We start from the raw sequence: 27,505 nt of genomic DNA on the forward strand, positions 1-27,505 counted from the left end.
CTGTTTTGTAGAGGGTCTTTCTCTCTCTGTGCTTACTGTGTGTGTGCATTTTCTCATTTCTAAGAACAGCCTTTATTCATTGACAAAAGCAAAAACAAATAACAACAACAAAAAACTCAATTTGGTTCTCTTACAAACTCACAGGTGCTGTTTCCCATGTAACTTGATTTAATATACAAATAATAAGATATCTTCCTATAAACATGTACAATGTATAAAGCTAATGCATAAGCTAATCTATGCTCTTTACAATAGGGAGACCAGCTGTCCTGGAAGGGAGGAAGGTACTCTTTATAAATTCCAAACTAGTTATTTTATAGACAAGAATAGCTAACATGAAAGTAATACTGTGATCAATATTAAAATATGATAATACTAAAAGCATTGTAGTTTAATAAAAAGAGGCTGAATGGATAAGGAAAATGTGGTACATTTACACAATGGAGTACTACGCAGCAGAAAAAATAATGGCATCTTGAAATTTGCAGGCAAATGGATGGATCTAAAAAACATCATATTGATTGAGATAATGCAGACCCAGAAATACAAATATCATATGTACTCACTCATAAGTGGCTTTTAAACATAAAGCAAAGAAAACCAGCCTACAATTCACAATCCCAGAGAACCTAGACAACAAAGAGAGCCCTAAGAAAGACATACATGGGTCTAATCTACTTGGGAAGTAGAAAAAGACAGGCTCTCCTGAGTAAATATTGGGAGCATGGGGATCATGGGAGAGGGTAGAAGGGGAGGGGAGAGGAAGGGAGTGGAGTGGAGAAAAATACATAGTTCAATAAAAACAAATAAAAAAAGAAAAAGAAAAAAAACGATAAAAGGGGCTAAGAAGATGGTTTAGTGGGTCGAGTGCCCGTTGCTCAAGGGTGAGAGCTGAATTCAAATTCCCAGCACCCACATGAAAAGCTGAGTGTGGCTGTGTTCACACCTATAACCCCGTCTGTGGGGGACGCAGACAGGAGGATTACTGGGGCTTGCTGGCAGTCAGCCAACTCTAGGTCTCAAGGGAATAAGATGGAATGACAGAGCGGGGTACTTGTCCTCCTGCGGCCTCTACACTCATGCATTTACACACATGTGCACAGACCACACACGCACACATCACCCACACCACCCGCCTTGTACACACAAGTGGAATAAACCAACTCTAAATGCTTTACATGTGATTAACAATGTTTATAACAAATCCATGAGAAATGATTAGAGCAGTCCTCTGTCTGTGGGAATACATCCCAAAGGGCCTGTGCCTAAAGTCTCAGAGAGTAAAAACTTCCATTTATCCTGTCTATTTACCTATGATAAAGCTTAACTTACAAACAGGAACAATAAATGATGAATAATAACAACAAAACAGAACAACAAAAGCAATATACTTTAACAAGCTATTTAAACCTTACAAATTGCTTATTTCTACCATTTCCATTGAACATTTTTGGACTGTCGTTGACCATGAATCACGAAATTCACACGGCAAATATGTGTATACGGACAAACTGTTTACTATTATGTAACTGTATTATTACAACATATATTATAAATAAATCCTATAGCGTATCATACGTACAATGTATAATGTATAATCTTTATTACTACCCACACCTGACAGATGAAGAAGATGGTTAGAGAGGGAGTAACACCACTCTGCCTGGCATTTCCCAGCTGGTAGTAAGTGGACAGCTTGGTTTGGAACCCAGGCGGTCTGTTTCCCTGACTCGTCCAGATGCCTAGTGACTGCGTGAGGTAGGGTCCCTGAGTGTCGAGCATTTGAATGTCAGTCCACCTGGGGGGGGGGGGGGGCTCATGCTGCACAGGACACAGGCGGAGACCAGACAGAAGACTCCTGGCAGAGGACCTGGACGGGTTTCAGGTTATTTTGACCTTGAATTTCCTTTAGTTGAGCATTCCAAGTGGGTGCTCCCCAAAACGGGCTTAGAGAGACTCAGGCACCATCAGAAACACTTGTGAGATATCAAGTCTCTTTGGGAAGAGGTGAGTTAAAGAAGCCTGAGCAGTTCTTCCCCTGGAAGCCCTCGCAGGTGTGCCAATATGCTGACGTTTGCTGACTCACCCCGCAAATGACCAAGTTATCTTAGTCTCTAAACATGCTGGGCCATTTCTACTGCTCTGAAGTGGTGTTTTGAGGAGTGTTTTATACTTGGGAAATGCTTGACATTTAATGGTCTGGCTGTGAACTCAGTCTTTGTCTCAGGAGGCTACTAGTCGGCTACCAGTCTCCTGGAGATACTGCTGAAAGGAATGAGACATGAACGGAACGGAAGGAGCCGAGCCTGGAATCCAGGTGCTCCTGTCCCCTGGTTCCCTGATGTGCCAAGTAAGACAAATGTAGTCAGTTCTTCAGAGATGGCCGTCTGCTGGACAACTCTTAATTAAAATTCTAAACTTTAGTTTTCTAAATTTTCTGACTTCCGGGAGCCTTTGGTTTTAAAATTTTCAGCTACCTTGACTCTGAACAATTCTTTTGGGCACCGTATTATCTCTTGATTGATGAGAATCCAGGTGTTACTTCCTTGGAATACCAGAAGGCACATAATGAAGTGGATTCGTTAGTACAAGGTGAGCAATCTAGTCCAGATTCCTCAGGCTCAATGGCAGATGCCCTCAAAGGAGTCCTAGCTGGGAAGTCTCAGGTAGTCCCGGACCCACCGTCAGAAAGCTCTAATCTCGAGGCTGCTCAGAAGTCAAAATGGACACTCTGTCCTCTCAACTCAAATGGTGCTGCACTTGCCTGGGTCCTGTTCTCAACAAATGAACCCAACCCTGCTGATCTTGGAGCAGGGGCGGAGAAGCAGGAAAATAAATGGCCTTGGTCTCACTATCAATCTGGGGAAACCATTTGTAGGTGACTTGAAGCAATCAGGTTACTGGTCTCTGGGGAGTGTGGGGAGTTTACTGTAATTTGTATTTTGATGATACCATTATGTGGACCTGAATCAGTACGGTGTTCCCAGCCGTGGTGTTTTGATGATGATGGAGAAGAGGAAAACGCTGCAGCTTTGGGCTGGGTGAAGGAAGAGAGGAGGCTGTGCTTTTTTTTAAAGGAAAAATAATCATTAAAATAATTTTAAATTCTTAATCCGCTAAGAATCAGAGTTGGGGCCAAAGCCTGTCAGTGAGTCAATAACGGCGGTGACTCTTTTCAGACAAGGCTTTTGTGAGGTCATTTTTTTGAGGCCAGTGCTGAAAAGCTTCATGGCCAGAGAGCAACATTTGGCAACAAATTAGTTCAGCTTGTTTGCACATGGCCTCAAATCTCCATTTGTTCCACCAGGAAAAGCAAACTTTCATTTGTTTGAAGCAGGGGAAAATAAATGGTATTCCTTCTCACATTCTGACAATTTAATTTTTCGCACGCACATATGTTAATCTTTAAGAAAACACCACTAGCTACTCTTCCCCCTGTTTGGTTTTAGTCCCTGAGAAGAAAAAAAAAAAAAAAAAAAAACAAAATTAAAAAAAAAAAAAACTGCATTCTTTGCTTTTAACAGAAAGAGCCACATTTTCTCCAGGCGAAAGCGATGAAGGGGTCAGGGAGGTACCCATACGGCTACAGGGAGGTACCCATACGGCTAACACGCCACTGCACGAGGCCGCGGAAAGGCCTCCCTGGACTTCCCCGGTTCAAAGCTAGTTACTGCATCTCAGAGAACGTAAGCCTGTGGTGGTGTTTGTTGGAGGGAAGGGTGTTCAATGGATGACTCCCCCTCCCGTCTGTAACACCACATTAAAGGCAAAAACTGATCACTTTGTTAACAGTGACATCCTCCGTCAAAGAGCAGTCTGTTAGAAAGGCAACCGAACCACACCAAACCACAAACCGGAGCTTTGTGGGAACTTTATGTCTCCTCTTGAGTGTGTGGCAGTGACTGTAGTAGTTAGGAAGGTCCTGGCTAAGGCTCTGAGTACTTATTATGTGACACGCCCTGTTCTAAGAACTTCAATACATTCATTCATTTAATCTTGGGATGGGTAATAGAATCTTTCTTTAAAAATGAGGAAACTGAGGCTTAGGGAGTTTATTTAAGTAACCTCGTGTCACAGGGCTCTAGAGACATCTCCTAGGCCCAAACCCCCACTTTGTCAAGTTGCCATCATTAGAAAGCTGCTCTATTAACTGCCAATTCTGTGATCCTAGGAAAGTTAGGTAACCTCTCTGAGAACCAGATTTTGCTTCTAGAAATGGGTTATTCCTATACTTAAGCAAGATATTCCATGTAAAGCACAGCATAGAACCAGGAAAAGGAAGTTTAAGACATGCCAGCTGCTGTTCACACACACACACACACACACACACACACACACACACACACACACACACCAAAGGGTCCCAAGCATCAGTGTGAGGCTGTAGGATCCCAGCATCAATGTGGGGCTGTAGGATCCCAGCATCAGTGTGAGGCTGTAGGATCCCCAGCATCAGTTTAAGAATGCTTTAACTTTAAAATGGAAGTCAAGAAATGTATTTGTCAATTGGAAGTCAAAAATGCTTTGGAGAAGAGGTTTTGCTTTTGCTTCCTCCACAGGAAACAAGAGGCTGTGGATTCATTCCAAGTTAATATGGATCTGGTTTGAGCAAGGGAGGCCTCCTTGACAGGTGATATCTATCAACCAAGGTTATAGCTAGTCATCCCAGGACTTGGTCATTATCTAAAATTATTCTCAGGGACCCCTAAAAAGATGTCTTTGCCCACAGACAACAGGAAGCAGTCTGGAGAACATGACTCTCACATTCCCACGAGATGGGGTTGGTGGTCTTTGGTTCTTTGGTGGGTTATGGATGTTTGTTATCATTTAGGGGAATATGGTCTATTGATACAAATTTAAAGTTACTTTTGTTATACTGTACATATGTTTCTACTCTTATTTATGGTTTTGTACTTATACACTTTATTTAAAAATGTAGGGTAAATTATAAACTATTTAGGCTAATCAAGAAATACAGGTTAGTAGTTAGTCATTATAACAATCAAATATATGGATATGTTAGGTATGTTTTCAAGATCACATAGATATATATTTAGATAGATAGATGATTTTCAAAGACCCATGGAATACGACATTTAAAATGTTTTGTTAACATAGGGATTTTCATGACAATGAGACACATCTGCTCTTGGTAGCACTAATTTACTTCAGAGATGATGGACATCAAAGAAACTCCTTATGGGGTTTGTGTTCAATGTGGCAAGGCAACCATTTGTGCAAGAAACTACTTTGCCTTGACTTCTGACAGAATACTATATAAACTGGACATGTAGGACCCACAGAAAGTGATTGCTGAACTTTGCCAAAACAAGATAGGATAATCCTTCAGGGTTCCTGCTTCACAGAAGAGTCTTCTGCAGGAAAGATACTGTTGAATTTTGCCAATACAAGGTGGGCAGTCCTTCAAATTTCCTGCTTCACTGAAAAGTCTGCTAGATATTCTAGGCCTGTGGGCTGAAGATGGATGCCACAATGTTGCAGAGGAACTTTGGATGACTGTCCAGGAAGCAAGATATCTTTGTTGTTAGGTACTATTATATTCTTCTGGGTCTTTGATGGAGTTGAAGACTAGATAGTTATAGTTACAGTTTTCCTTAATTATGATAGAAAGTAAATTAGGCATAAAACTTTGGAGTCACTAAGATGGGATGGATGGTGGAGAATGTTTTCTGAATTGCTAAATACTAATGGACTGAATATTGTAAAAGTAATTCTTGCTTAATAACTTTTTTGTCTTATATAATTTTACTATATTAAAGTTAAAACTTTACATTTTTATTTAGATGAAAGGGGAAAATGTAGAATGCTAGTTAAAGATGTATTGCATTTGTTTATGCTGTGGAGCATTTGTTTAGTTATGCAAAGATGTGTTGTATTCTTTTATGTTACATTTGATTTAACTCTTTGAAACTGTGTTACTTTGCCTGTCTAAAACACCTGATGGTCTAATAAAGAACTGAATGGCCAATAGCAAGGCAGGAGAAAGAATAGGTGGGGCTGGAAGGCAGAGAGAATAAATCTGGGAGGAGAAGATCAAGGAATGAGAAAAGAAGGGGCCAGACACCCAGCTACAAAGCAAGTCAGGGAATGAGAAAGAAAGAAAAGATATACAGAAATAGAGAAAGGTAAAAGTTCAGAAGCAAAAGGTAGATGGGATAAATTTTAAATAAAAGCTGGCAAGAAACAATTCAAGCTAAGGCTGGGCATTTATAAGTAATAATAAGTCTCCATGTGTATTTATTGGAAGCTGGGTGGTGGGCTCCCAAAGAGTAAAGAGTAAAAACAACCAACAATAATTTATATATTTTATCATGGAAGGTAAATTATTTGTAGTTAGGGATGGCGATACTTAGTTTTAACTGTCAACTTGACACAGTATAGAGTCACCCAGGAAGAGACTCTCAATGAGGGACTTTCTAGATCAGATTAACCTGTGGGCAAGTCTGTGGAGGACTGTCTAGCTCAGGTTAGTTTATGGACATGTCTGTGGAGGACTGTCTAGATCAGGTTAGCCCATGGGCAAGTCAGTGGAGGACTGTCTAGATCAGGTTAGCCCATGGGCAAGTCAGTGGAGGACTGTCTAGATCAGGTTAGCTCATGGGCTAGTCTGTGGAGGACTGTCTAGATCAGGTTAGCTCATGGGCAAGTCAGTGGAGGACTGTCTAGATCAGGTTAGCCCATGGGCAAGTCAGTGGAGGACTGTTTAGATCAGGTTAGCTCATGGGCAAGTCAGTGGAGGACTGTCTAGATCAGGTTAGCCCATGGGCAAGTCAGTGGAGGACTGTTTAGATCAGGTTAGCCCATGGGCAAGTCAGTGGAGGACTGTCTAGATCAGGTTAGCCCATGGGCAAGTCAGTGGAGGACTGTTTAGATCAGGTTAGCTCATGGGCTAGTCTGTGGAGGACTGTCTAGATCAGGTTAGCTCATGGGCTAGTTCGTGGAGGACTGTCTAGATCAGGTTAGCCCATGGGCTGGTCTGTCTTAATTATTAACTACTGGAAAGACGCAGCCTGAAAGTGGGCAACACAGCACTTTCAGGGCTTAGGTCCTGAACTGTATGGCAGGGAGAATGTGAGCAGGGGGCATACTCAGGCATGTATTCATTACTCTCCGCTCTTGGCTGCGAAAGTGACCAGCTCCTTCAAGTTGCTCCTCTGTGGCTCCCTGCAGTGATGGCCTGGAATCGTAATCCAAGGAAACTACATTCTCCCTTAAAGTTGCCTCCATTGGGACATATATCTTAATCAAAGCAACAGAAGAAAAACTGGAACAAGAACTCAGTCATAATTATCTCTTTATTTCTACTAGTCAACTATTACCAGTAATAGTTGAGACAGGAAAGTCCCCATTACCCATCTATAGGACCTTATTAAACTGGGAGAGTTTAGTCATTCATCCAGTGTTAGCCACCCAAACTACAAAATGATAGAAGGTGTTAGATGAAAGGATTTGAAGTTTCCTTGTGACATTTGATAAATATGAAAAATAATATGAAACCTAACTCTTAAAACCCAGGCATTGGCTGCTCTTATTTATGATTTCATATGACTTTCCCAAATGACCCCATAAACCGCAACATATAAAAAAGGATGCATTAAAAATAATAATGTTGGAAGAGATACAATCACATACGAATGCATTTGGAAAAACATTTTTAACCGTGAAAAATCTGACACTGTTGACTAAAATCTCGACCAGCAGAATCAAACCAGAGGAAAGGGAAAAGTTAAGGCACATTCAAGACGTTAAGCTCAAGAGAAACAGGATCAGGGGCCGGGAGAGAAATGCTAAACATACCAACAGTGGTGTCAAATTCAGAGCTCACATTAAAAGGACAAAACAAAGCTCCCTGGAAGAGGGTGGGCATTGTTTTGGTTGAAGTGTCTAAAGTCTCTGTATTCATTTCCATATGTCAGCAGAAATAAAGCAGGCTTTTGTCAAGGAGTAATTCTCATGGATGATCTTCCCACGGATGTGAAAAGAGACGATGCTTATGAGAGAGCCTTGCTACGTAACAGAAATCTCCATTATAGCCAGGAAGGCCACTGCTAATTTCCATTAGGAACCATATTCCCCCCAAAGTGACTTACTCTGTCTTTACTTCTAAAATGTTTATTTGTGCGTGGTGTATACTTGTGGTGGTTCACAGTAGGGGACCCAAGGTCAACTCTTGTCTTCCTCTAGGACCTCCTCCTCTATTTTTTTATTTTTGAGATTATAATATAATCACAACATTCCTCCCTCCAAACCCTTCCACATACCACTCCCTTGCTCCCTTTCAAATGTATGGCCTCTTTTTTTTTCATTACTTGTTATCGCATGCATGTATGTGTAAATATACACATATGTACTCCTACCTATAGCCTGCTCAATCTGTATAATGTCACGCATACGTGTGCTTTCAGGACCGATTATTGAGCATGGGATAAGCAGTTGGTGTGCTCTTCCCCGGGGAACTGCTCTCAGCACTCCTTCATTGCCTGCAGTTCTTCATGTAGGGTTGAGGCCTGTGGGTGGGCTTTCCCCGACTACTTTGACATGTCTGCTGATGGTGTCCGTGTTCAGCTCGTGTTAGGGCACTCATGTTGGTGAGACTTTAAGCGTGTAGCTTCTCACATTCCTAGGAGACGCAACCTCACAGCAAACCTTGATTGTCTGGCTCTTACAATTTTTCTGCTTCTTCCTCTGTTGTTTCCTGAGCCTCAGGTATGAAATCCTTTACTTTTCAAGGTAGGTTATCGCTGAACTTGGGGGTATCCATCCAGCTAGAAGACTGGCTGGGAAGCCCCCAAGAGCCTCTCCGCTTCCCCAGCTTCCTCGACACTTAGATTTCAGACACATGCCACCGAGCCAGGCTTTTCTGAGAGCTGGGATCCAATTCAGGTCCTAATGCTCACCCAGAAAATGCTTCACCCACCAAACCATCTTCCCAGCCTCTCTAAACAAAAGAGAATTTCTCTGTTATTTCTGGAAGGTGTTAAATAAAACAGGTACTCATTTGGGGGAACTAGTACTTTGTGACTTTTATTTCTAGGCAGTATAAATATAATATGGCAAATGCGAGCTTTCAATTATAATAGTCTAATAAGTAACACAGATGTTTTCCCTGAATTTTATGATGTTCAAAAAAGTATCACAACATAAGCAACAACAATATTGCAAAATAACAGTTTGCTGTGGCCAATAGCTAGCGGTAGCCTAATGCAAATGAAAGCTTCACGTGAGAAGAGGCAGCGTCCCCCCGTACAGAGCGCCAACCCCAAATGAGATATGAAACCATTTCATTAAATTTTCTGTTTTTAAGTATGTGATTTTATAGGTAGTATTTATCGATCAAGCGATGCTATAATTAGATGAATTAAATGGTTACTCACCTAGTAAATCTGAGGCTCTCAAATTTTCTCTCAGAAATACAACGGAAATTATGGCACTACCTGCAAAGAAAATGGCCATTAGTAGCAGTTCCAATATAAAAAAAAAAGCATGTATTATTCAGTGCAATATGAAGTTAAGCATTTAACGTCTTTGCTTCACCGTTGGCAGTTGTGGCTGTGAATTCCATGATGGAAGAAGACACACAGGGCTGAGCAAGGGAAACGAGGGGGCCTCCTTCATAAGCTTACTGAGTGAATGTGTGGGTAGGAAAGAAGAGCCGGAAGAAAGAAGGGAGGAAGGAGGAGAGAAGCAAAGAGAAAAGGATGAAAGGAAGAGCTAGAAAGGCAGGAGAAGCAAGGAGGAAACTCAAGAAAGCGGAGAATGGCTAAAATTTACATAGGTATAGCGTATCCCACACTGAAGCCATCAGCTCCAGCATCTCCTCATCCAGGGCTCTCCCTAGCTCCCTCTTCTCCAGACAGCAACCCAAGTTTGCACCGCATCTGTCATCAACACCCTGGTCACTGTCCCCGCTCTTGCTTGTGCCTCTGTGTAATAGCACAGTAGGAATCTGTCTTGACATCCCACTCTCCCCTCTCTCCACACCACCCAGGGGATCTTTCGAAAACGCCACACTCACGGAAATCTGCAGCGTTAGATCTCTAATGGCTTCTTGTTAATTACAGGGCAAAGACCCGAGCTGCTGACCGTGGCCTTCGATGACAGCGGTGACTTCTCTCCTGCCACCTTCCTCACATTTGCCCTCCATTCCCCTTCTGTTTTGTGCCCGTCCTTTCTAAAACACACCATTATAATTCCCAGGCCCACCGTGCGATTTTGTGCTCATGGCTTCTATGAATACAACTGCCCAATCTGTGGTCAAATCTAGATTCAAGATCGCGTCCCGATCCGGACTGAGCTGGACATCTACCCCGGGATAGTTTGCGTGTGGTTTTTCATTGATCTGAGACTTATTGCCATCATCCTTTTATTCTGCTTTGTGTCTTTACTCTTCCGAGAGTGGCTCATAGTGCTGGACTCTCAAAGCTGAGCCAGGGCCTGTCGCTACGGCCTCTGGTCAAGAAGGCAGTTTGACTTCTGAGCTGTTCCTTTTGTAGATTCATTCCTTGATGAATTGGAAAACTCCAAATTGCAATCACAAAAATGATATACACTGTAATCTGGATTTTAAAGTTTTATTTGAAAATTTAGCCGAGATTTTAAGATTAAAAACAGAGGAAAGAATGCTTTCATAAAACCAAAACAAAACACAAATATCCCCGTGGCCCTACCACAGCCAGGGTTTGTGGTAATACCCATGGTGCCTGTTGCCATAGGAAGCCGTATGGATGCCTGGGATCTGGGCCACCACCTCAGGCCCTATTAGTATCCTAGGGCCACCCTGCAGTTGTGGCAATGCTGATCTGAGTGGCCTGTGCTGCCACCGGGGGCCATGACATTCAGGCCTGGACTGCTTCTGAGGACTGTGTCTTGGTCCATGGTCCTACTGAAGCCGGGGTCTGTGTTAATGTCCATGTCCCGTGTTGCCACCAAAGGCCACAAGGATGCCCAAGTTCTCTGGCCATGTTGGGATCCAAGGGACATGCCGCCGCTGGGGCCATGACGTCATCAGTGCCAGAGCTGTTGCTGAGTGCCATGTCTGGGTCCGTGGCCTACTGCAGCCAGGGTCTGTGCTGATATTCATAGGAGGGTCTATTGCCATATAAGGCCGAGTGGCTGCCTGGGATCTGGCTGGCCACCTGGGGCCATGTGGGTTTGTTTCTAGGACCACCCTGCAGGCAAGGTGATACTAATCTGAGTGGCCTGCCACCTGGGACCATGGTGACATCCGCAAGGGGAAACCCAAAAAGAAATATAAAAGTATAACAAAACAAAATTAAAAAAACCAAAAACTACAGGCTCCCATCCAGGGCTTTGAGTTGGCTCACCCCAACATCTACCCCATCTATGACCTGCTGGAGCACGTGAAACAACTGGTCCTGTGGAACCCTATCTGCAGGATCTCCAGAAGTTTGGTGAGGGTCAGAATTGATGGCGTACTGTTCAGAGGCCGTGAACCAACAACATGTTACACAATGGGCGTTTGCAAGAGAAGCAGCTTGAACAGAACGCTCCATTGCACGATACACTGCAGTTCACGCTAAGATGAAGGAGGAGGTGATGGACAGGCAGGGAAGATGAAGAGGGAAGAGGATTTTTAATTGTTTGTTTTTTAGTTAATATTCTTGTTTGTATTTTTTGTCTTTTTTTTTGCTTTACTTTTATTATTTCTTTGTGGGTTTCAACACTGCAGGGTGATGGGCAGATACGGAAGTGCTGGGGGATGGGTGGGATTGGAGTGCACGATGTAAAATTCCCTAAGAATCAATAAAAATTACGTTTTTAAAAAAGTACTATTATTTAGAGAAAAGTGCAGTTGATATGTTGATGTTTTTAAACCTCTCACTTGAGAACAAACTATAGAACCCTGTTTTCTCAGCTACTATGGAAGCAGCAATTTGTTATGTCACTAAAAATTCTTCATAGAGATAATTTTAATGTCTGTATAATGACCCATTGTGTGGATGTCACAGTCACATTTTGAATATGATTATGTCTGGTGTTCTGGTGACTTGTTTAAAACAAAATCATCATGTTTTCTCGTTAAATAAGCTGAGATGCTCATATGCTGCCCATCCTGACACTTGAGTTGTTCTTTGCTCCTGCATAATCTTCCTGGGCGGGTTATGTATTCAAATGGAACTTTACCAAGTACGTATTTAATTGAGTGGCTTGGCTCTAAAACATTAAAGCAAAATTTTGTATAGACAAATATGAATATTAAATTATCAAATTAGGCCTGTTAAATTACAAGTTGAGTTTACTACAGGTATAAAAATGTTTATAAATTTCTATCCTAAGATAGAAATAATTCCAGGAAACCACCAGCATCCTGTGCTAAGGAGCCTTAGAAAGGCTTGAGGACCAACGCCTTTACAAGCTGCATCCGTTCAATGGCTTCTTACAAACCTGGGCTAAGAATGTTTCTATCTGGAAAGAGATAGATTAACAATGAAAAACAAGCACCATGTGACCGCACTAAAATACACTGGTGCATCCCATGTGACAACCCTGGAGATGGCGATCACTACATGAGTTGCATTTAGGTGGGAAACTCTGCTTCCACAGAACAATAGGGATAGCTACTTAGTCTAAACGCTGTGAATGTGAAACTAAGTTACAAGAAGGCTGGACCTTTCCTCTCTGATCTACTCATCTGAGAAACACTGGTGTTGCAGCTGAGCAATTGTAGACACGGGCACTTCCTCCCCTGCCCAAGGCTCTTTCTTGTACGCTGCTTCCCTGGAGGTCAGAAAGGACAGATTCCCTTTTCCTTGTTGCTAAACCACAGCTTCATAAATAATCTAACTTTCATAGGGAAGTGTCATGTGGGAGATAATTTTATTGCTTCCAGCCAAAAGGATATGACTGTAATAAAAACTTATATGCGGCATGCATTGAGCTGTGTCAACTGCCACAGAACGGTTGGTTATGCTTTATGAAACAAATGTGCTCTTTTTCCTCACTAAAGGAATTTGGAATCTGAATGCACTTCTATACTTATCCATTTACCTGTTTTAAGGAAACATGAAATTTTTCTAGAAAGTTGTGTGTGTGTGTGTGTGTGGTGTTACTCTTGTCTGCGCATGTAGAGACCAGAGGGGCTGATGTTGGGTTCTTTCCGCTATCATTTTCCACCATATTTTAAAAAAATATTCATTTCATTTTAAATCACCCGTGTGTGTGTGTGTGTGTGCGCGTGCGTGCACGCGGGTGTGAGTGTGTGCATGCACGCGTGTGATTTTATGTGGGTGTGTCCACATGAGGGCAATGCCTGCAGACAGCAGTGATGTCAGCTCACTTGAAGCCGGCCAGAGTCACAGGCGGTTGTGAGCTGCCTGATGTAGGTAATGGAAAACCAGATCGGGGCTGTGCAGTGTATGCTCTGAACTGCTGAGCCATTTCTCAAGCCCTCTGCCCATAGTTGTTGAGACAGAATCTCTAACTGAACCTAGATCTCATTGTTTCAGCTAGACTAGCTGTCGTGGAGCCCCTGGGATCTGTCCCCTCGCCTCACCCCTCAAGCAGGGGTTCCGGATGTGTAGCCTATACTCGCTACATTGTTTTAGTGGGTGCTCTTGATCGGAACCATCTCCCCAGCCCCTCTGCTAGGTTTTTACATAGGATAAGATATCTGTTTAGAAAAGTAATAAAAATAACATGCTACCATGATAAATCTATTTTTTTAAACTCATATATATGCAGCTATGGGTGAAATATGAGCTGTACTGAGAAAACCAACAGTATTTGAACAACAGCTAATGGCATGACTTCCTAGTAGAGTAGTGAATTCTTAAAATGAGCAAAAATAGATCAAAGTACTCCCATACATCCCTGAAACCAGAGACCTGCCCAGCTCAACCAATAACCATTGCCTAATAAACCAGAGCAGGGCTGATCACGATATTTTTATTCCTACTGTATAATTTAACATTCAAAATTTGGAAGAGCATTTAAACATCAATAATCTTAAAAACTATGTAAACAGCACAACTGCAGGTCTGCACCAGGTGTAATTAAACCACAGCCTCGGGCTTTCCTTCAGCAAGTTTATTCTGGGGTGGAGGAACACTAGGCCAGTTCTTCGCTGTCCAAGACACAGAGAATGCTCATTGAGGTTGCTGTTTAATTGCTAGGTACCTTTATGGTGTGTGTGTGTGTGTGTGTGTGTGTGTGTGTGTGTAAGGAGGAGACTATATGATTTCTAGGAACTCAGTAGTGTCAGAGAGTTAACAACGTGCCACCATTCAGACAGGTGTTTTTCCCAGGTGGAGTTTACAGTTTAAATAAAGTCAATGAACTGCTAACTGCTGTTCTTGGCCAGTGGGAAATGTCTGCAGAATCTGACACCTCTTTCCTCCAAGCTGATCAGCTACTGACAGTGGTTGATGCTACTGCAGTTGCTCAGAGGATGGCCTGATCTTGGGGCTGGAGCTAAACTGAGCGGTCTTCATTAACCTTAAGGAAAATCTCAGGAAGTTTGAGCAAGGCTGCTTCGTGAAGATCTGTAAAGACAACTGGAATTGGCTGGAATGACTTTCAAAATGTCATTGAGGGTGAAAACTAGAAGTCTCCTTGGGGAACTCTGGGCTGGGGCTGCAGAAGGTAGCAGGGTGCTGTGCCAAGGAGGGAGGGTGGGACAAGCTTGGAGCAGCACCCAAACTAACACAATCTCTCATCTCAGGCTGGTGGAGATGAAGCATGTGGTTGCCAGGGGCCCACTCTGCACATGCAATTGCCCAGGGCTTTAAGAGCACACGGATGAAGCCAGGCCTTTTGTGAGTTTTAAAGGTGGCTCCACATATATGAGCCAAGAGACAGGGATCTGTTTTCTGTGATAACTGGGGTCTGCGGGTGAAGGCAGGGCGGAGAGTACCAGGAGCAGGTATCTGCATACACCATCCTTCCCTTATTAACAGACAGTTAGGAGCACTCACAGGGAGGAAAAGAAACTCAGCCTTTTAGCAGTAAACAGGTGGCCACAAATACAGACATTCACAAAGCACAAGGCAAAGTCCAGCTTCAGCAGTCAGAATAGAAAGGTGAGGCCGTGCGGCTCACTGCTGACTGGAAGCAGTGGATTGTTACCCTGCTGCATAGTGGCTGCTGTTGGGGATTGATGGCATGTGTGATCTCATGATCATCTCCTGAACACTGAACTGCTCAGATTCTTTGATCTGCATCTGGGAATCTGTCTTAAGGTAGCAATTAAAAAAACAAAAACTGGAGAGAGTCTAAACCTATCATTACAAAATTACTATTCCATTGTAGAAAACTAGAATAGTCTAAAGACTCAGCAGGAATGGACAGAGTATCAGTCAGCAAAAAAAAAAAAATGTTGGAAAATTATATGTTGGAAAATTATAATGATAAGAAAAAATCATATTGTACTATTTTAAAAATAGAAAATTGTTCTTTACATGATTATGATATAAAATATGCAGTCAATAATGTTGGTTATTCTTCTTGGTAAAGATTTATTTTTAATATTTTAAATTATGTATACATGTACATGTGTATGCATGTGTCTGTGTGTGGGTATGCGCACATGGTTAAAGATGCCCTTGGACACCAGAGGTATTGGATTCCCCTGGAGCTGGAATTACAGGCAATGGTTGTGACTTGCCCAGTGTGGGTTTTGGAAACTGAACTTGGGTCCTCTGCGAGAGGACCTGAGCCGTTTCTCCAGCCCAGTGGCATCTATGCTATGGAGAATTCTGCATGGGGTAGTTATTCCCGGGAGACAGGCGTTGCTATACTTTATAACTGAAGAAGAATGGAGCCAAAGAGGGTGAGCTCACTGCCCAGTGTCACAGGGAGACTGCGGAGACAGGCTAGAATCACAATAGTCACGGCGTCTGTTTAAAATCCATCAGAGGTTACACCACAGGCACAATATTCCCATGAGCTAGGAGGAATATATTTTAGCATAATGTAGTGATCGCAATTAATAATATTACTGCGTATTTTTAAATGGTTAGATTTTAAATGTTCTTAACAAAATAGATTGGTGAACTGACAGCTATGTTAACTATCTGACTTGATCTTTCTACAAAACATCACCTTGTACTTTATACAAAATATACAATTATTGTTCATTAATTAAAAATGTAATCTAATTATAAAAATTAACTTTAAAATGAGAAACTGTGCCAAGATATAAACTTTTTATAGGAGCTATAGTGGGGCAAAAGTCTTGATCAAGGGTATTGTCCATAAGGAGGAATGATATAAAATCTTCTAATAATCAAAATTGCATATCCAAGGGCAGTTTATGTATTTCCTTAACCTTGAAATTCCAGTGTTCTTTGGTCAGGCGATAATGAACAATTTAAAATTTGTCTGTGAGTCATTTGTTTTCTTTTGACCATCATGAGTCACTCAGGTTAGTAATCAGAATAGACATTCATTCTGCCCAAGGTTGACATGAGACAACCCAGATACTCACACACACACACACACACGAACTCACATGCACACACACACTCATTCTGATTTACAGTTCTAATAAAAACAGATAAGCGCCAAGCACATTTTTGGTGGCTTCAGCCAGTCTCAGAAGTAGGTATGCACCCTGAACTGCTGCTGGCTTCCCTGTTCTTCCTGATTTATGGAGAAATCAGCCCCTACCTTCACCTGTGTTCTCTTCTCTGACATCACTCAGCACACAAGGCTCAGCACAAGACGGGCTGTTACTATGGAAGAGTTATTTCGTGGAATGTGGTCAAGATTTGTGTTCTGAGGTTCATAAAAAGTCAGGAGCGGGAGTGGAGGGAGGAAGAGAGACAGAGGCAGAGAGGGACAGTTATACAATGTTTGACTTGGGTTTATTTCTGCAATTAAGCACAAACCTTCATTCACAGCCTCAAAGGCAGAGTCAGATCTCTGTGTTTTTGCAATAATAGATAAGTGAGTGCCTGGGGAGATGGCTCAGTGGTTAAGAGCACTTGCTGCTCTTGCAGAGGACCTGGGTGCAGTTCCCAGCTTCCACCTGGTGGCTCACAACATCTATCACTCCTGCTATGAACTCTGACCTCTCAGCCTCCAGGTTCCTTTGTGGTATACAGACATATATGCATCAATTTTCATTTTCAGGACATTCAACTTATTGTTTTCACTTCTATGAACTTAGGGGATACTGTATGTTGATAATATGGGAAGCGGAAGGCAAGAACAGTAAAAAAAGAAAAAAATTCTTTGTTAAAAATACCTCAAAGTCTGCAGGAAAAGAATGTATCTACATGATAATGCTACAAACAGAACCTAGAGAGTCAATGTCTGGCTTGTGGTTTCTGGCCACTAAATGGCGGCTTTATTGCACTGGTGGAAAACAAACCACCAAACACTTCCCTGTCAGCCACAATCAGGCCTCATACCTGTGGACACAGTGAGTGTGCTCTCGGGCCCTGTGGCTCGAGCCACACCGAGGCTCTCTTCTGTAATTATCATCACCTCTAGCTGTAAAACTTGGGGGAAAAGTAGTCGATTGCAATGTACGACAGGGAGTTAGGATGGGAGGCTCCGAGGATGCACAGTCTGAGAAGCAATTTCCTATGCAGAGCAAGGTTGTCCTGTCATCTATGCTGGCGGGGCTGAACGTGTCGAGATACTTTATAACAAAGACTAACTAACAATTGCTCAGATGGTGATTTGCATAATTCTAGATGAGGAAATTACCTGGATTAACAGTAATCCTTTCTTTGCTACATTGTTCTTGGCATGCATTAGACCTGAAAAGACTCTAAAAATAAAAAAAATAAAAAGGTAAAAATACCATCACTGACAATGTTAATTCTGCATTATAAATTTAATAGCCTATTACTTCATCATGAGCAATTTGTCTAGAAATAGTTTGTATTCTCAAAAAATAAAAAGGATGGGTGAAAAAGAGGTTTCAAGTAAAGCTTTAGATTCCGCAATGCATTTTTCTTGAGAGTGTATGAGCAGACATAAAATTAAAACGTCAAGAGTTTTAGTCCACACGGTTTATATAAGTTGGGTTGGGGAGAAATGTACTGAGGAAAAAATACAAGCCAGGTGGAAAAGAGGTATTTTCTGTATATTTCAAGCACTGAAACCAATATCCATGTGAAATGTTGTCACGGCATCCACCAAGGGCATAGGAGTGTGGAGAGCTGATCACGTTGACACTGTTGCTCCAAAGGACAGAGACTCCGTGGCATCAAGGCTTATACAACACTACATGTCACTTTCTCATTGGTCTGCCTGCGTTTCCTCTCGTTTGTTTCTAATAAAAATCTTGGAGACTGAAGTTTCTGCTTGACTTGACTGCTCTGGAATTTCAAGACCCCAGTAGGGCTTACATGTTGCAGTCTGACCATCCCCAAATGGGTGCAGACAGTTCCCTGAGGGTTTCTCAGCAGAACCAGGGAAACACGTGAAACAAATGATATCCCACACAGGTCAAGGGCTTTGATGAGTTACGACAGCTATCTGATTAGGGGAGTGAGGAAGAGCACAGGCTCAGGCTCGACTCTGTGGCCCTCTCAGTGGATTATCAGCTCCCAGCCTTAACCCAAATCAGTTGGGCACCTGGGTGATGATTGGTTTTAATTTCTGAGGAAATTATTCTGTGGCCAGTGAGAGCTTGCTGCTACTAAATGTTTGTTCAATACGAAACTCCGAGTATTTGCTCTCATCTAATTCTTTCTGAATTCAATCCATCCCTTCCCTCCGTTCACCTTAGCCATGACTAGGAGCGGTGGTCTGTTTGTGTATCTCACACAGCACTTGACATGGCAGACAGTCACTCAGTATCCATTTCTCACCTTTAACAGTGTATCACTGGAAGCATCATCAATATGTACATTGTCAAAAAGTCTATCTTCTAGGCCAGAAGTCAGTGTGCTCCTAAGCATGGAATTGAAAAGTAGCATCCGTGCCTCCTACCCACTCCCTCTCTGGAGCCCGGAATCAGTCTCCTTCCAAACTCTGCTGCTTATCCCCCTACAAGAAGTTGGATTATACTGAGTGAGGTTCCCTCTGAATCTCCCCAATTCCATATAACCTCAGCTTCCGGATTGTAGGTAACTTCCTTATTTTTAACTATCTCTAAATATTTACATATAGCATAGAACTTAGTTATGGAGGTATGAAGTGGACAGCAATGAAGTATTTCGTAGATGCATGAAGGGTCTTACTCATCCCCTCCGGGATAAGCTTAGGAACTTCCTAGCCTTCACGGGAGTGAATATTCTTGAGTGTCTTGCAGTGAACTGACTAGTCATTGTACAGCATCAGAAACTGAAACCTTCAAGTGGTGAATGGCAGGTAAGAGTATATGATGTTCTTACAGAAGACCCGAGCTCTGTTCTTAGAACCCATTTGGGTGTATCCGTGTGTGTGTGTTGGGGGTGTGTCTTCACAATCACCTGTAACTCCAGTTTCAAGGGTCTGATGTCTATACCTCTGTAGGCACATATACACCCCTCCCCCTTATAAATTAAACCTTAAAATAAAAAAATAGGAATTGAATTTTTTAAAGCACATATGCCCTTTTCATCAGTATTCAAACCCAGACCAGTTCTGCAGGCTGTGCTGTAGGAGTTTCTTGTGTCAGGCTCTCTTGGATGGTAAGCAATGCGACATACACTCCCCAGGGTCTCACGTTGGATGGTGAAGCAGACACTTGGGTCATTGTGAGCATGTGGAGTAGCGCTGAAGGGCCAGGGTTGGTCAGGCCATTGTGCACAACTGTGCAGTTGTATATGTTGATCAGCACACTGAGACTCCAGATGTATTTCTCAGGATGGCCATGAAAATTCACAGATGGACAGAAATAAAATATCACATGGAGGGGTCATCTTTTTCTAATTCACAAAATTCCATCATGCAAATGGGAAGTGGCTCTGTGTGGAATGTGAAGATTGCTTAGCTCAGTCTAGAAGACAGGAAAGGCCTCCTGAGGAAGAAGGGATACCCAGACTAAAAGGATTGGCATGTCAAAAATCATTAAAATTCCACGGTATATCTCTTCTCTTTCCTATTCTCTCCTCTCCTCCCCTCCCCTCCCCTCCCCTCTCCTCCTCTCCTCTCCTCTCTTTCCTTCCCTTCCTTTCCTTTCTCTTCCCTTTCCTTCCTTCCTTCCTTCTTTCCTTTCTTGCTTTCTTCCTTCCTTCTTTCCCTCCCTCCCTCCTTCCCTCCTTCCCTCCCTCCCTCCCACAGGTGTCATATTTTAGGCACCTCCCACCTTTTCTCTGAGTCAGAGTTCCTCACCAGCCTGGAAGTCACCAAGTAGGCTAGGCTGGCCAGCTGGCCCCAGGGATCAACCTGTCTCTTCCTCCAGACATTACAAAGGCACCGCCCTGCTGAGCAAGCTTGCCTGCCTGCCTGCCTTTCTCCTTCCCTCTTGCTCTCCCTTCCTTTCTAAGTGGGGCTCAGGATATTGAGCTCATCTCCTGATTGAGCTATTGTACCAGCTACTATCTAGCATGTCTTTTTAATGGATTTCTGGTAAACAATAGCTTGTAAAAAAAATACACAGTCCAGTCATAGTTGGAGACGAAGATGAGTGTGTCCTTCTGCCCGAATTAACGTACAGGAAACAGAACTGCTCACGGGAGAGCAGGAGGAGGTAGACCACACACTTAGAGGCAATGTCTTCTTCATGGTGATAAATTCCCTTCCTCCCTCCCTCCCATCCTCCCTCCTCCTTTTCTTCCCACCATGATTTTTTTGCTTTGCTTTTTTGTTTTTTTAAATATATTTTTACTTTGTGAGTTGAGGATTTCTTACAATATAGTGAGATTATATTTCTTCCCATGCCATCCCAGACCCGCCCCACCTCCTCACCACGCCTGACAGCTTTGTGTCCTCTTTTCTTTCTAAATAATTCATCAGGTCCAGTCTGTGCTGCCCATATACTACTGGGTGTGGGGCCATCCAGAGAAGATCGTGGACCTAGCTGAGGCCACATTCTTAAAGCAAACTGACTCCGCCATCAGCTATCAACAGTGCCTCAGTTAGGGGTGGGAGCTATGAGCCCCCCTCCCTACCCTCCCTGCCACACTGGAGTGTTGACTGGCTTGATTTTAGGAAGGCAGCCACAGCTGCTGTAACTTCACCAGTGGGCAGTGCCATCATGTCTGAAACATGCCATTTTACATGGGTTTACTCCGGTTCTCCCTAACAATTGGCTCTTAACATCCTTCTGCTCCCTCTTCCAAGATGGTTCCTGAGTCTTGGGAAGGGGTGGCTTTTAAAGACAGACTCTTCGTGTGTAGTCATGGCTGGCCTGGTTCTTACTACATGGCTCAGGCTGGCCTTGAGCTAGTGGCAGTCCTCCTGCCTCAGCCTCCTGGATGCTGATTAGGGGTGTGCACTACCATACAGGGCCCTGTGCCTGTTTTATAGATTGTGCTTTGCCTTGGTTTATTTGGAAATGTTCATGAGGACAACGTGGAGGAGTTGGAGAGTAATTGCTGCTTCATGGATGAACGATTCTACTTTCCGCTCCATGCAAATTAACCACTGCATGGATAAGAACAAAGCAAAGCCTTCCCAAAATGGCTCATCCATTTTAAAGCAAGGAACAAGCTCCATTATGAAAAATACTGTACTTTGTTTCTGTGTGACAATAATGATCATTATGTGCACAGTGACAATAGCCAGGGCTGCATGTCAAACAGTCTGCACCATTGAGCTTACGCGAGTCTTCACAGTCACCCCTGAAACAGCAACTATTTTTACCACCATTTTACAGATTAGTGTTCTGAGGCATAAAAATGGTTTAAACTGCGTGCATAAGGATGGGCAGAGCCGGCCAGGGGCAGGCGTGGGATCCCACCAGGCAGTGTGACCCAGAGCTGTTCTCATGACCGTCCTACTGGCTGGTGTCCTGGAACACTAGTCAGCCTAGCTCTGAGGAAATTAGAAGCCCATGAGCTTCCTAAGAGAAAAACAAAACGAATCACCATCTAGAATTAATTACACTGCAGCACAGCCACATTTTCAGTCAGAATAAGCTTTAGGCACCATTGTCTATGGTGAGTGAAAATGATACAAAGAATCCGACGCTCATTGCTGGAGCTACAGAGCCCACCAGAGCTTCGGGCTCTTCCCACGGCTAATCTCTGCTGCTTAGCAGAAGGCTTAGGGGTGTTCTGCAGAAACTATTGTATCTAAGGTTCTCCTCATAAAAGCGCCTCTGGCCACTGGGTTCTGGAGATGTATTCACTGGTCTTCCTCTGAAGATGATATACAATTGCTCAAGCCCCATGGAACATTCTACTCCCAAACTCAGATACCTCTAGGATTATTGACTTCTTTATAAAACTTTCTACACGTGTATATATTTGTATAAGTGTGGCAGTCAGAGAACAGCCTGCAGAAGTCAGTTCTTCCTTCCAGGGATGTAGTTCTAAATGCACCAAATTCTTTCAAACACTTTCTCTTCGCTCTCTCTCTCTCTCTCCACACACACACACACACACACACACACACACACACACACACACACACACACACTTAAAAGCAAGAGACAGAAGAAAAATAGTAAAATATGTAATAGCCATGCAAAATTATAGCATGTTATATTTTTTTCAAATTCAAAGGGAAGTTTCATTTTCTAAAGTTTCCAACAAGAGAAGGTGAGACAATGTCAGCAGAGAGAAGTGTAGAGCGCCTTCTTGCCTGTCTACAGACACAACCATTTGTTTTCAGAATCGTTTCCCTCCGGCACCGCACTGGAAGGCTCTAGCATCCTGGGCCCCACCTTCCACACTTCCCTGCTGCTCCAGAGAGCTGTGGAACAACGTTTATGAGCGTGCATTGCTGTGTGTGAATGCTGGAGAGGAGGAGATGATTTGTACCTGAGGCTGTAAGCTCACTTGTTGTTGTTGTGGTGGTGGTGGTGGTGGTGGAGGTTGTGTGTATGTGTAAGTGCTTTCCTCATTTCATTTGCTGATTTCACATGATTTACTCATTGTGTATAAACTCATTTCTTTGGATAGTGTTTTTCTTAACATATTTTTTTGGTTGATTCTTTGGGAATTCCTAAAGAATTCATATCACCCACTTCAACCCCACTCATTTCCCAGTGCCTCTACCTTTACGGGTTCCCTCCCAAAGGAAAACAAAATAAACAAAAACCTCCACTTCCCTCCTCTGTTTTTCCCGCCTCTCCATCACATGCTCATTTGTCATCGTGGCTTTGGGAGCTGCTGTGTATGGCACAGTGGACCCTTTTGTCCAAAGAGCTTTACTTGCAAATGTCCATAGCAATGAGTTTTTGGTCTGGTTCAGGGCCTCTGGCTTCTGGTGTACCATCAGTACTGGACCCTCACTGAAACTCCTCTCAGATAATCTGCCATTGCCCTGAGTGATGGCGATCCTGTGGCTGTGGTTCCATAGGACCAGTCTTTTCGTGTGCTCCACAGATCATAGACAGATAGATGTTGGGGTGAGCCAACTCAAAGCCCTGGGTATGGGTCCTCAGTGGCTGAGCTGGGACCACCCCCCTCGGTGATGGGCAGAGCCAGTTCTCCTGTGCCAAGCCAACAGGTTCCACGGTGAGGGGAGGGGATAGCTATCCTGAATGCAGGGCCAGCTCTCCCATAAGGGGTTAGACCAGCTCTCCAGTGCCTAGGCCACTGAGCTGGCTCTCCTGAGTGGGGCAGAGCCAGTTCTTCCAGGACCAGAGAGGAGCAAGGAGCGGAGCCAGTTCAGCATAGCCCTCTGACTTCACCATGCATGTCCCTCATGGTCCCCAATGGTAACACAGGCCATGGACATCAACACAGACCTCATTTGCAAACAGACCACAAATCCAGAGATGGCTTTTAGCAGCAGTCTGGGCCAGGACATCACCATGGCCCTGAGTGGCAGTGCAGGCCACCCACCTACGTTAGCCTGTTTCTCATTGCCTTTGCTTCTTCAGTTCTGCCTCTTTCCACAGCGCACGAACTGTTTTGCTTTACCTTCTCTCCTTTTCTTCACCAAATATTTGCTCATCATAACAATGCCTGCAAGGTACCCTGTGGGCCTGTGGGTGTTCTTCACCCGCCAGGGCCGATCTGCATTGGGAGAGCTTGTGGATGTCTGCAGACAGCCCCGATGAGCAGTAGGAGCATTAACTGAGGCTAAGAGCCTACAAAGAACACTTGCCTACATCTGTGTGAAAAGCTCACATGTGCAGGCAGAGCGATCAAGGTACATCGGGGGACTTGGTGAGGGGGACACGCTAAGCGACAGGGCAGAAAACGTGAGTTCCTAGTTATTAATGAGAGCTTCGGGCAAGTGCGATGACAGCAGAGTCACAGCTCCGTGAACCGTCTTCGCAGGGCATCACTGCCCAATTCATCTCTTACTGACTCTCTACTACGACGTTTTCCCAAGAGCTAGGAGAACATGAGGTAAGCAGAGCCAATACAATAGATACGGTGCGCACGACCCTCCTCCGGGTAGCCACTGACGCTGCCCACACACTCTTTCCTCGGACATTTCATGGAAAGAGCATAAAACAGAAACAAGAGCAAAGCCGAATAATGCACAACCTGAAGAGAACAGAAAGCCCCTCTGTCCCACGTTGACAACCCAATAAAAACTCTTAGCTGTTATTTCTCAGATATTGAGAAGGAAAACATCTAGAACATCTGTGGATGTATTATATGCAATAAAATAGAACACATGCCCAACTTACTTATTTTATTGGGATGTTAAAAACGGTAAATGACTGTATAAATTTTGTCTCCGCAGGGTGGTATCGGTATGTGGACTTTTTGTATGTGTATGCAGATATGTAGTATGCATGTGTTTGCACACATGTGTGAGTGCCACCCTGTGTGTATGTGTGGAGAGGCCCGAGGACAGTGCCGGGCATCCTTCCTTCTCTGTTACTGTCCATCATGTTTTCTTGAGACAAAGTCCCTCACTGGACCCGGAGTTCATGGTTTGGCCAGTGAGTCCCACCTGCTGTTTTGAGCTTACAGACAAGTGCTACTTTGTCCGGCTTTTACATGGGCGCTGGGGGTCCAGACTCAGTTCTCATGTTTGTGAAGCAGGCATGCACTCTCTCCCATGCAGCCATTTCCCCAGGCCTCAATATGGGGCTTCAACAATTTCAAGGAAATAAAATAAGTATTTCTTATAAAATATCTATTATGATGCAATCTTAAAAATTTGAAAAGTTAAAGGAGAGGCTTCCAAAATAAAATGGAATTCTGTCTGTATATACATTCTTTCAATTTAAGCTGTACTTCCCTGAGAGGACCACCTCACATTTTAGAGAAATATTAAACTTGGGCTATATGACCACATGATGCCCTTGATCCAGTCATTCTCAACAACTTTCAAGTCGTTTCTACTTCAATGAAGATTCTGCATTCACAGACATTTAGAAATATGCTGTTCCCATAGCAGCAGATAAAGAATAAAAAGATTTTTTAAACTAATGTTAAACAAGGCTTGTTATAGAATTTATCCTTGTTAGCAGTGATTTTTGCTCTTTAAAATATGTCATTTTACTCATCTCTAAATGGACTTAGTTGTGAGTGGATAATTGTGACATTATTATAAAACTGTACATTCTTATGGTAATGCAGAATAACTCATAATTAATTTTTAATGCCAAAGAGAGGCAAAACTATGATTCAGGATCAGACAACAGTGACTCAATTATCTATACTATCCGTTTAGCATAAAAATAAAATACAGTTGCTTATAAATGTTTTTAGATAATCCATTAGTGATCCAAGACACAGTATAACTTCTAAAATGACTTTTAACTTCTTCAGACTCAGATGTTGAGAACATGGCCTTACATGTAAATGTATAGCTATGGAATGAATATTTCCGTGTGGCCAGCGTGTGGCATGGAAGGGCATAACAGAGACTAGAGCTGCGATCCTATGCTAACATACTCAGAAAAGCGGGAATAAGACATTTTTCTGTGTTACCAACTATAATTTATGAACATGTTAATTGTAAAACAGGGGCAAATGGCCTACCTGTGACTGACATACATCCCAAGGGTGCAATCAGAGTGATGGGAGCAACGCCGTAGGCTGCAAAATTGCCTGTCTCTCCTATGGCCATCAGCAGGACACCACTCCACCACAGTGCACTCTTAAAGTACGGCTTTGGGTGCTCCTTCTGGGCCAAATGAAGATGAGAGTATTTCTGGAAGCAAAACAGAATGTAAATAGAAGTCATTTCTATCCAATTAAAACTTGCTGTCAATTTTTATTTTATTTTTTGAGGCAGGTTCTCACTGTGTATCCCTGGTTGGCTTGGTATTCACCGGTAGAGCAGGCTGGCCTCAAACTCTCAGTGATCCCTCTGTCTCTGCCTCCTAAGTGCTAGGACTAAAGGTGTGTACTATCAAGTCCCACTTACTTGGGAAGTTTAGATCTCATTTACACCAGAGCTTTCTAATTATTTGCTGACTCTTATGACTTTCTGTTTGTCCCAAGAAGAAGCATATTTCTACAGCATTTTGTAGTCTAGGGGTCTTTGTGTAAGCACACTCGGTTTTCCCCCCCTCACAACTCTGTAAAATGTGTATCCTCTTCACTATCTGAAGATAAGTCTGTACGTGAGGAGCGTCTTAGAGCACTAGGCTGAGATAGTTGCTGGGTTTTTTGTCTTCTGGTGTGCGTCGTAAGGGAGGGAGGACGGAGGAGGCGGAGTGAGGAGGAGGAGGAGGCGGAGGAGAAGAGGTTAGACGAGGAAGAAGAGAGTCCTCCTCCTCCTCCTCTCCTCCTCCCTCCTCCTCCTCCTCCTTCTTTTTAGAATTTAAAGTAGTTCCAGATCCCAAAGAAAAACATTACAAGATTAAAAGCAGTGAAGTATTAGGGAGAGAGTGTATTTTAGAAGGGATTCAGATGTATGGGTTGAAGCATCTACCACAATTAATATAGCTGGGCAGGATGCAAGTTGCTGGGCATGTGCTGCAGGTGGATTCATTCATATCTGGTTTTGAATAGTTCTTTGTATTTAAAACATAAATGCATCATGCTGGAGGTACAGCCCAGGATAGTGCACTCATGAGCCTGCACCAAGGCCATGGGTGTCATCTCCCAGCACTGCAAATGAAGCAAACCTATGAATCCCGAGAAACTCAATTAAAATGTTTTCCCTAGATTTTATGATAACTGGACACATGATAACTGAACAGACTAGTGGACTGGTCCAGGTCATCTTACAAAGTAATTAGAGGTTTAGAAGAAAACATGGAACATTTAAAAGAAAAAAAGCTCAATTGTGAATTAGCAGGCCACAGAGTACATGCTGAGGTCAGAGCACAGTTTTGGGGGCTGGTTCTCTCTTTCACCATGTGGGTCCCAGAGGTTGAGGTCGGGCCATTGGGCTTGGAGGCAAATGCCTTCACCCATGGAACCGTCTTACTGGTCCTAAAGTTCTTTTGTGTAAATGCTATAGTTTGTGTCTGAAATGTCCCACAATGATCTGTGTTAAAGGCTTGGCTCCATCACTGGGGGATGGGGATCTTTAAAGAGATAGGACCTACTTG

The 27,505-nt window shown here is 43.2% G+C and overlaps 1 protein-coding gene across 1 annotated transcript in view; it reads right to left on the reverse strand.

Moving 5' to 3' along the window:
• Nipal2 (NIPA like domain containing 2) overlaps window positions 1-27,505 on the reverse strand; it is an 81,340-nt gene that overhangs the window by 28,116 nt on the left and 25,719 nt on the right. Inside the window, exons 3-4 of the mRNA XM_038343427.1 lie at window positions 25,983-26,154; window positions 9,396-9,455 (exon numbers count right to left, since the gene is read on the reverse strand). Coding sequence (XP_038199355.1) covers window positions 9,396-9,455; window positions 25,983-26,154 — 232 coding nt within the window. The remainder of the gene's footprint in view (window positions 1-9,395; window positions 9,456-25,982; window positions 26,155-27,505) is intronic.

Source organism: Arvicola amphibius, chromosome 9 (assembly GCF_903992535.2).
Source record: "Arvicola amphibius chromosome 9, mArvAmp1.2, whole genome shotgun sequence".
Taxonomy (NCBI): Eukaryota; Metazoa; Chordata; class Mammalia; order Rodentia; family Cricetidae; genus Arvicola; species Arvicola amphibius.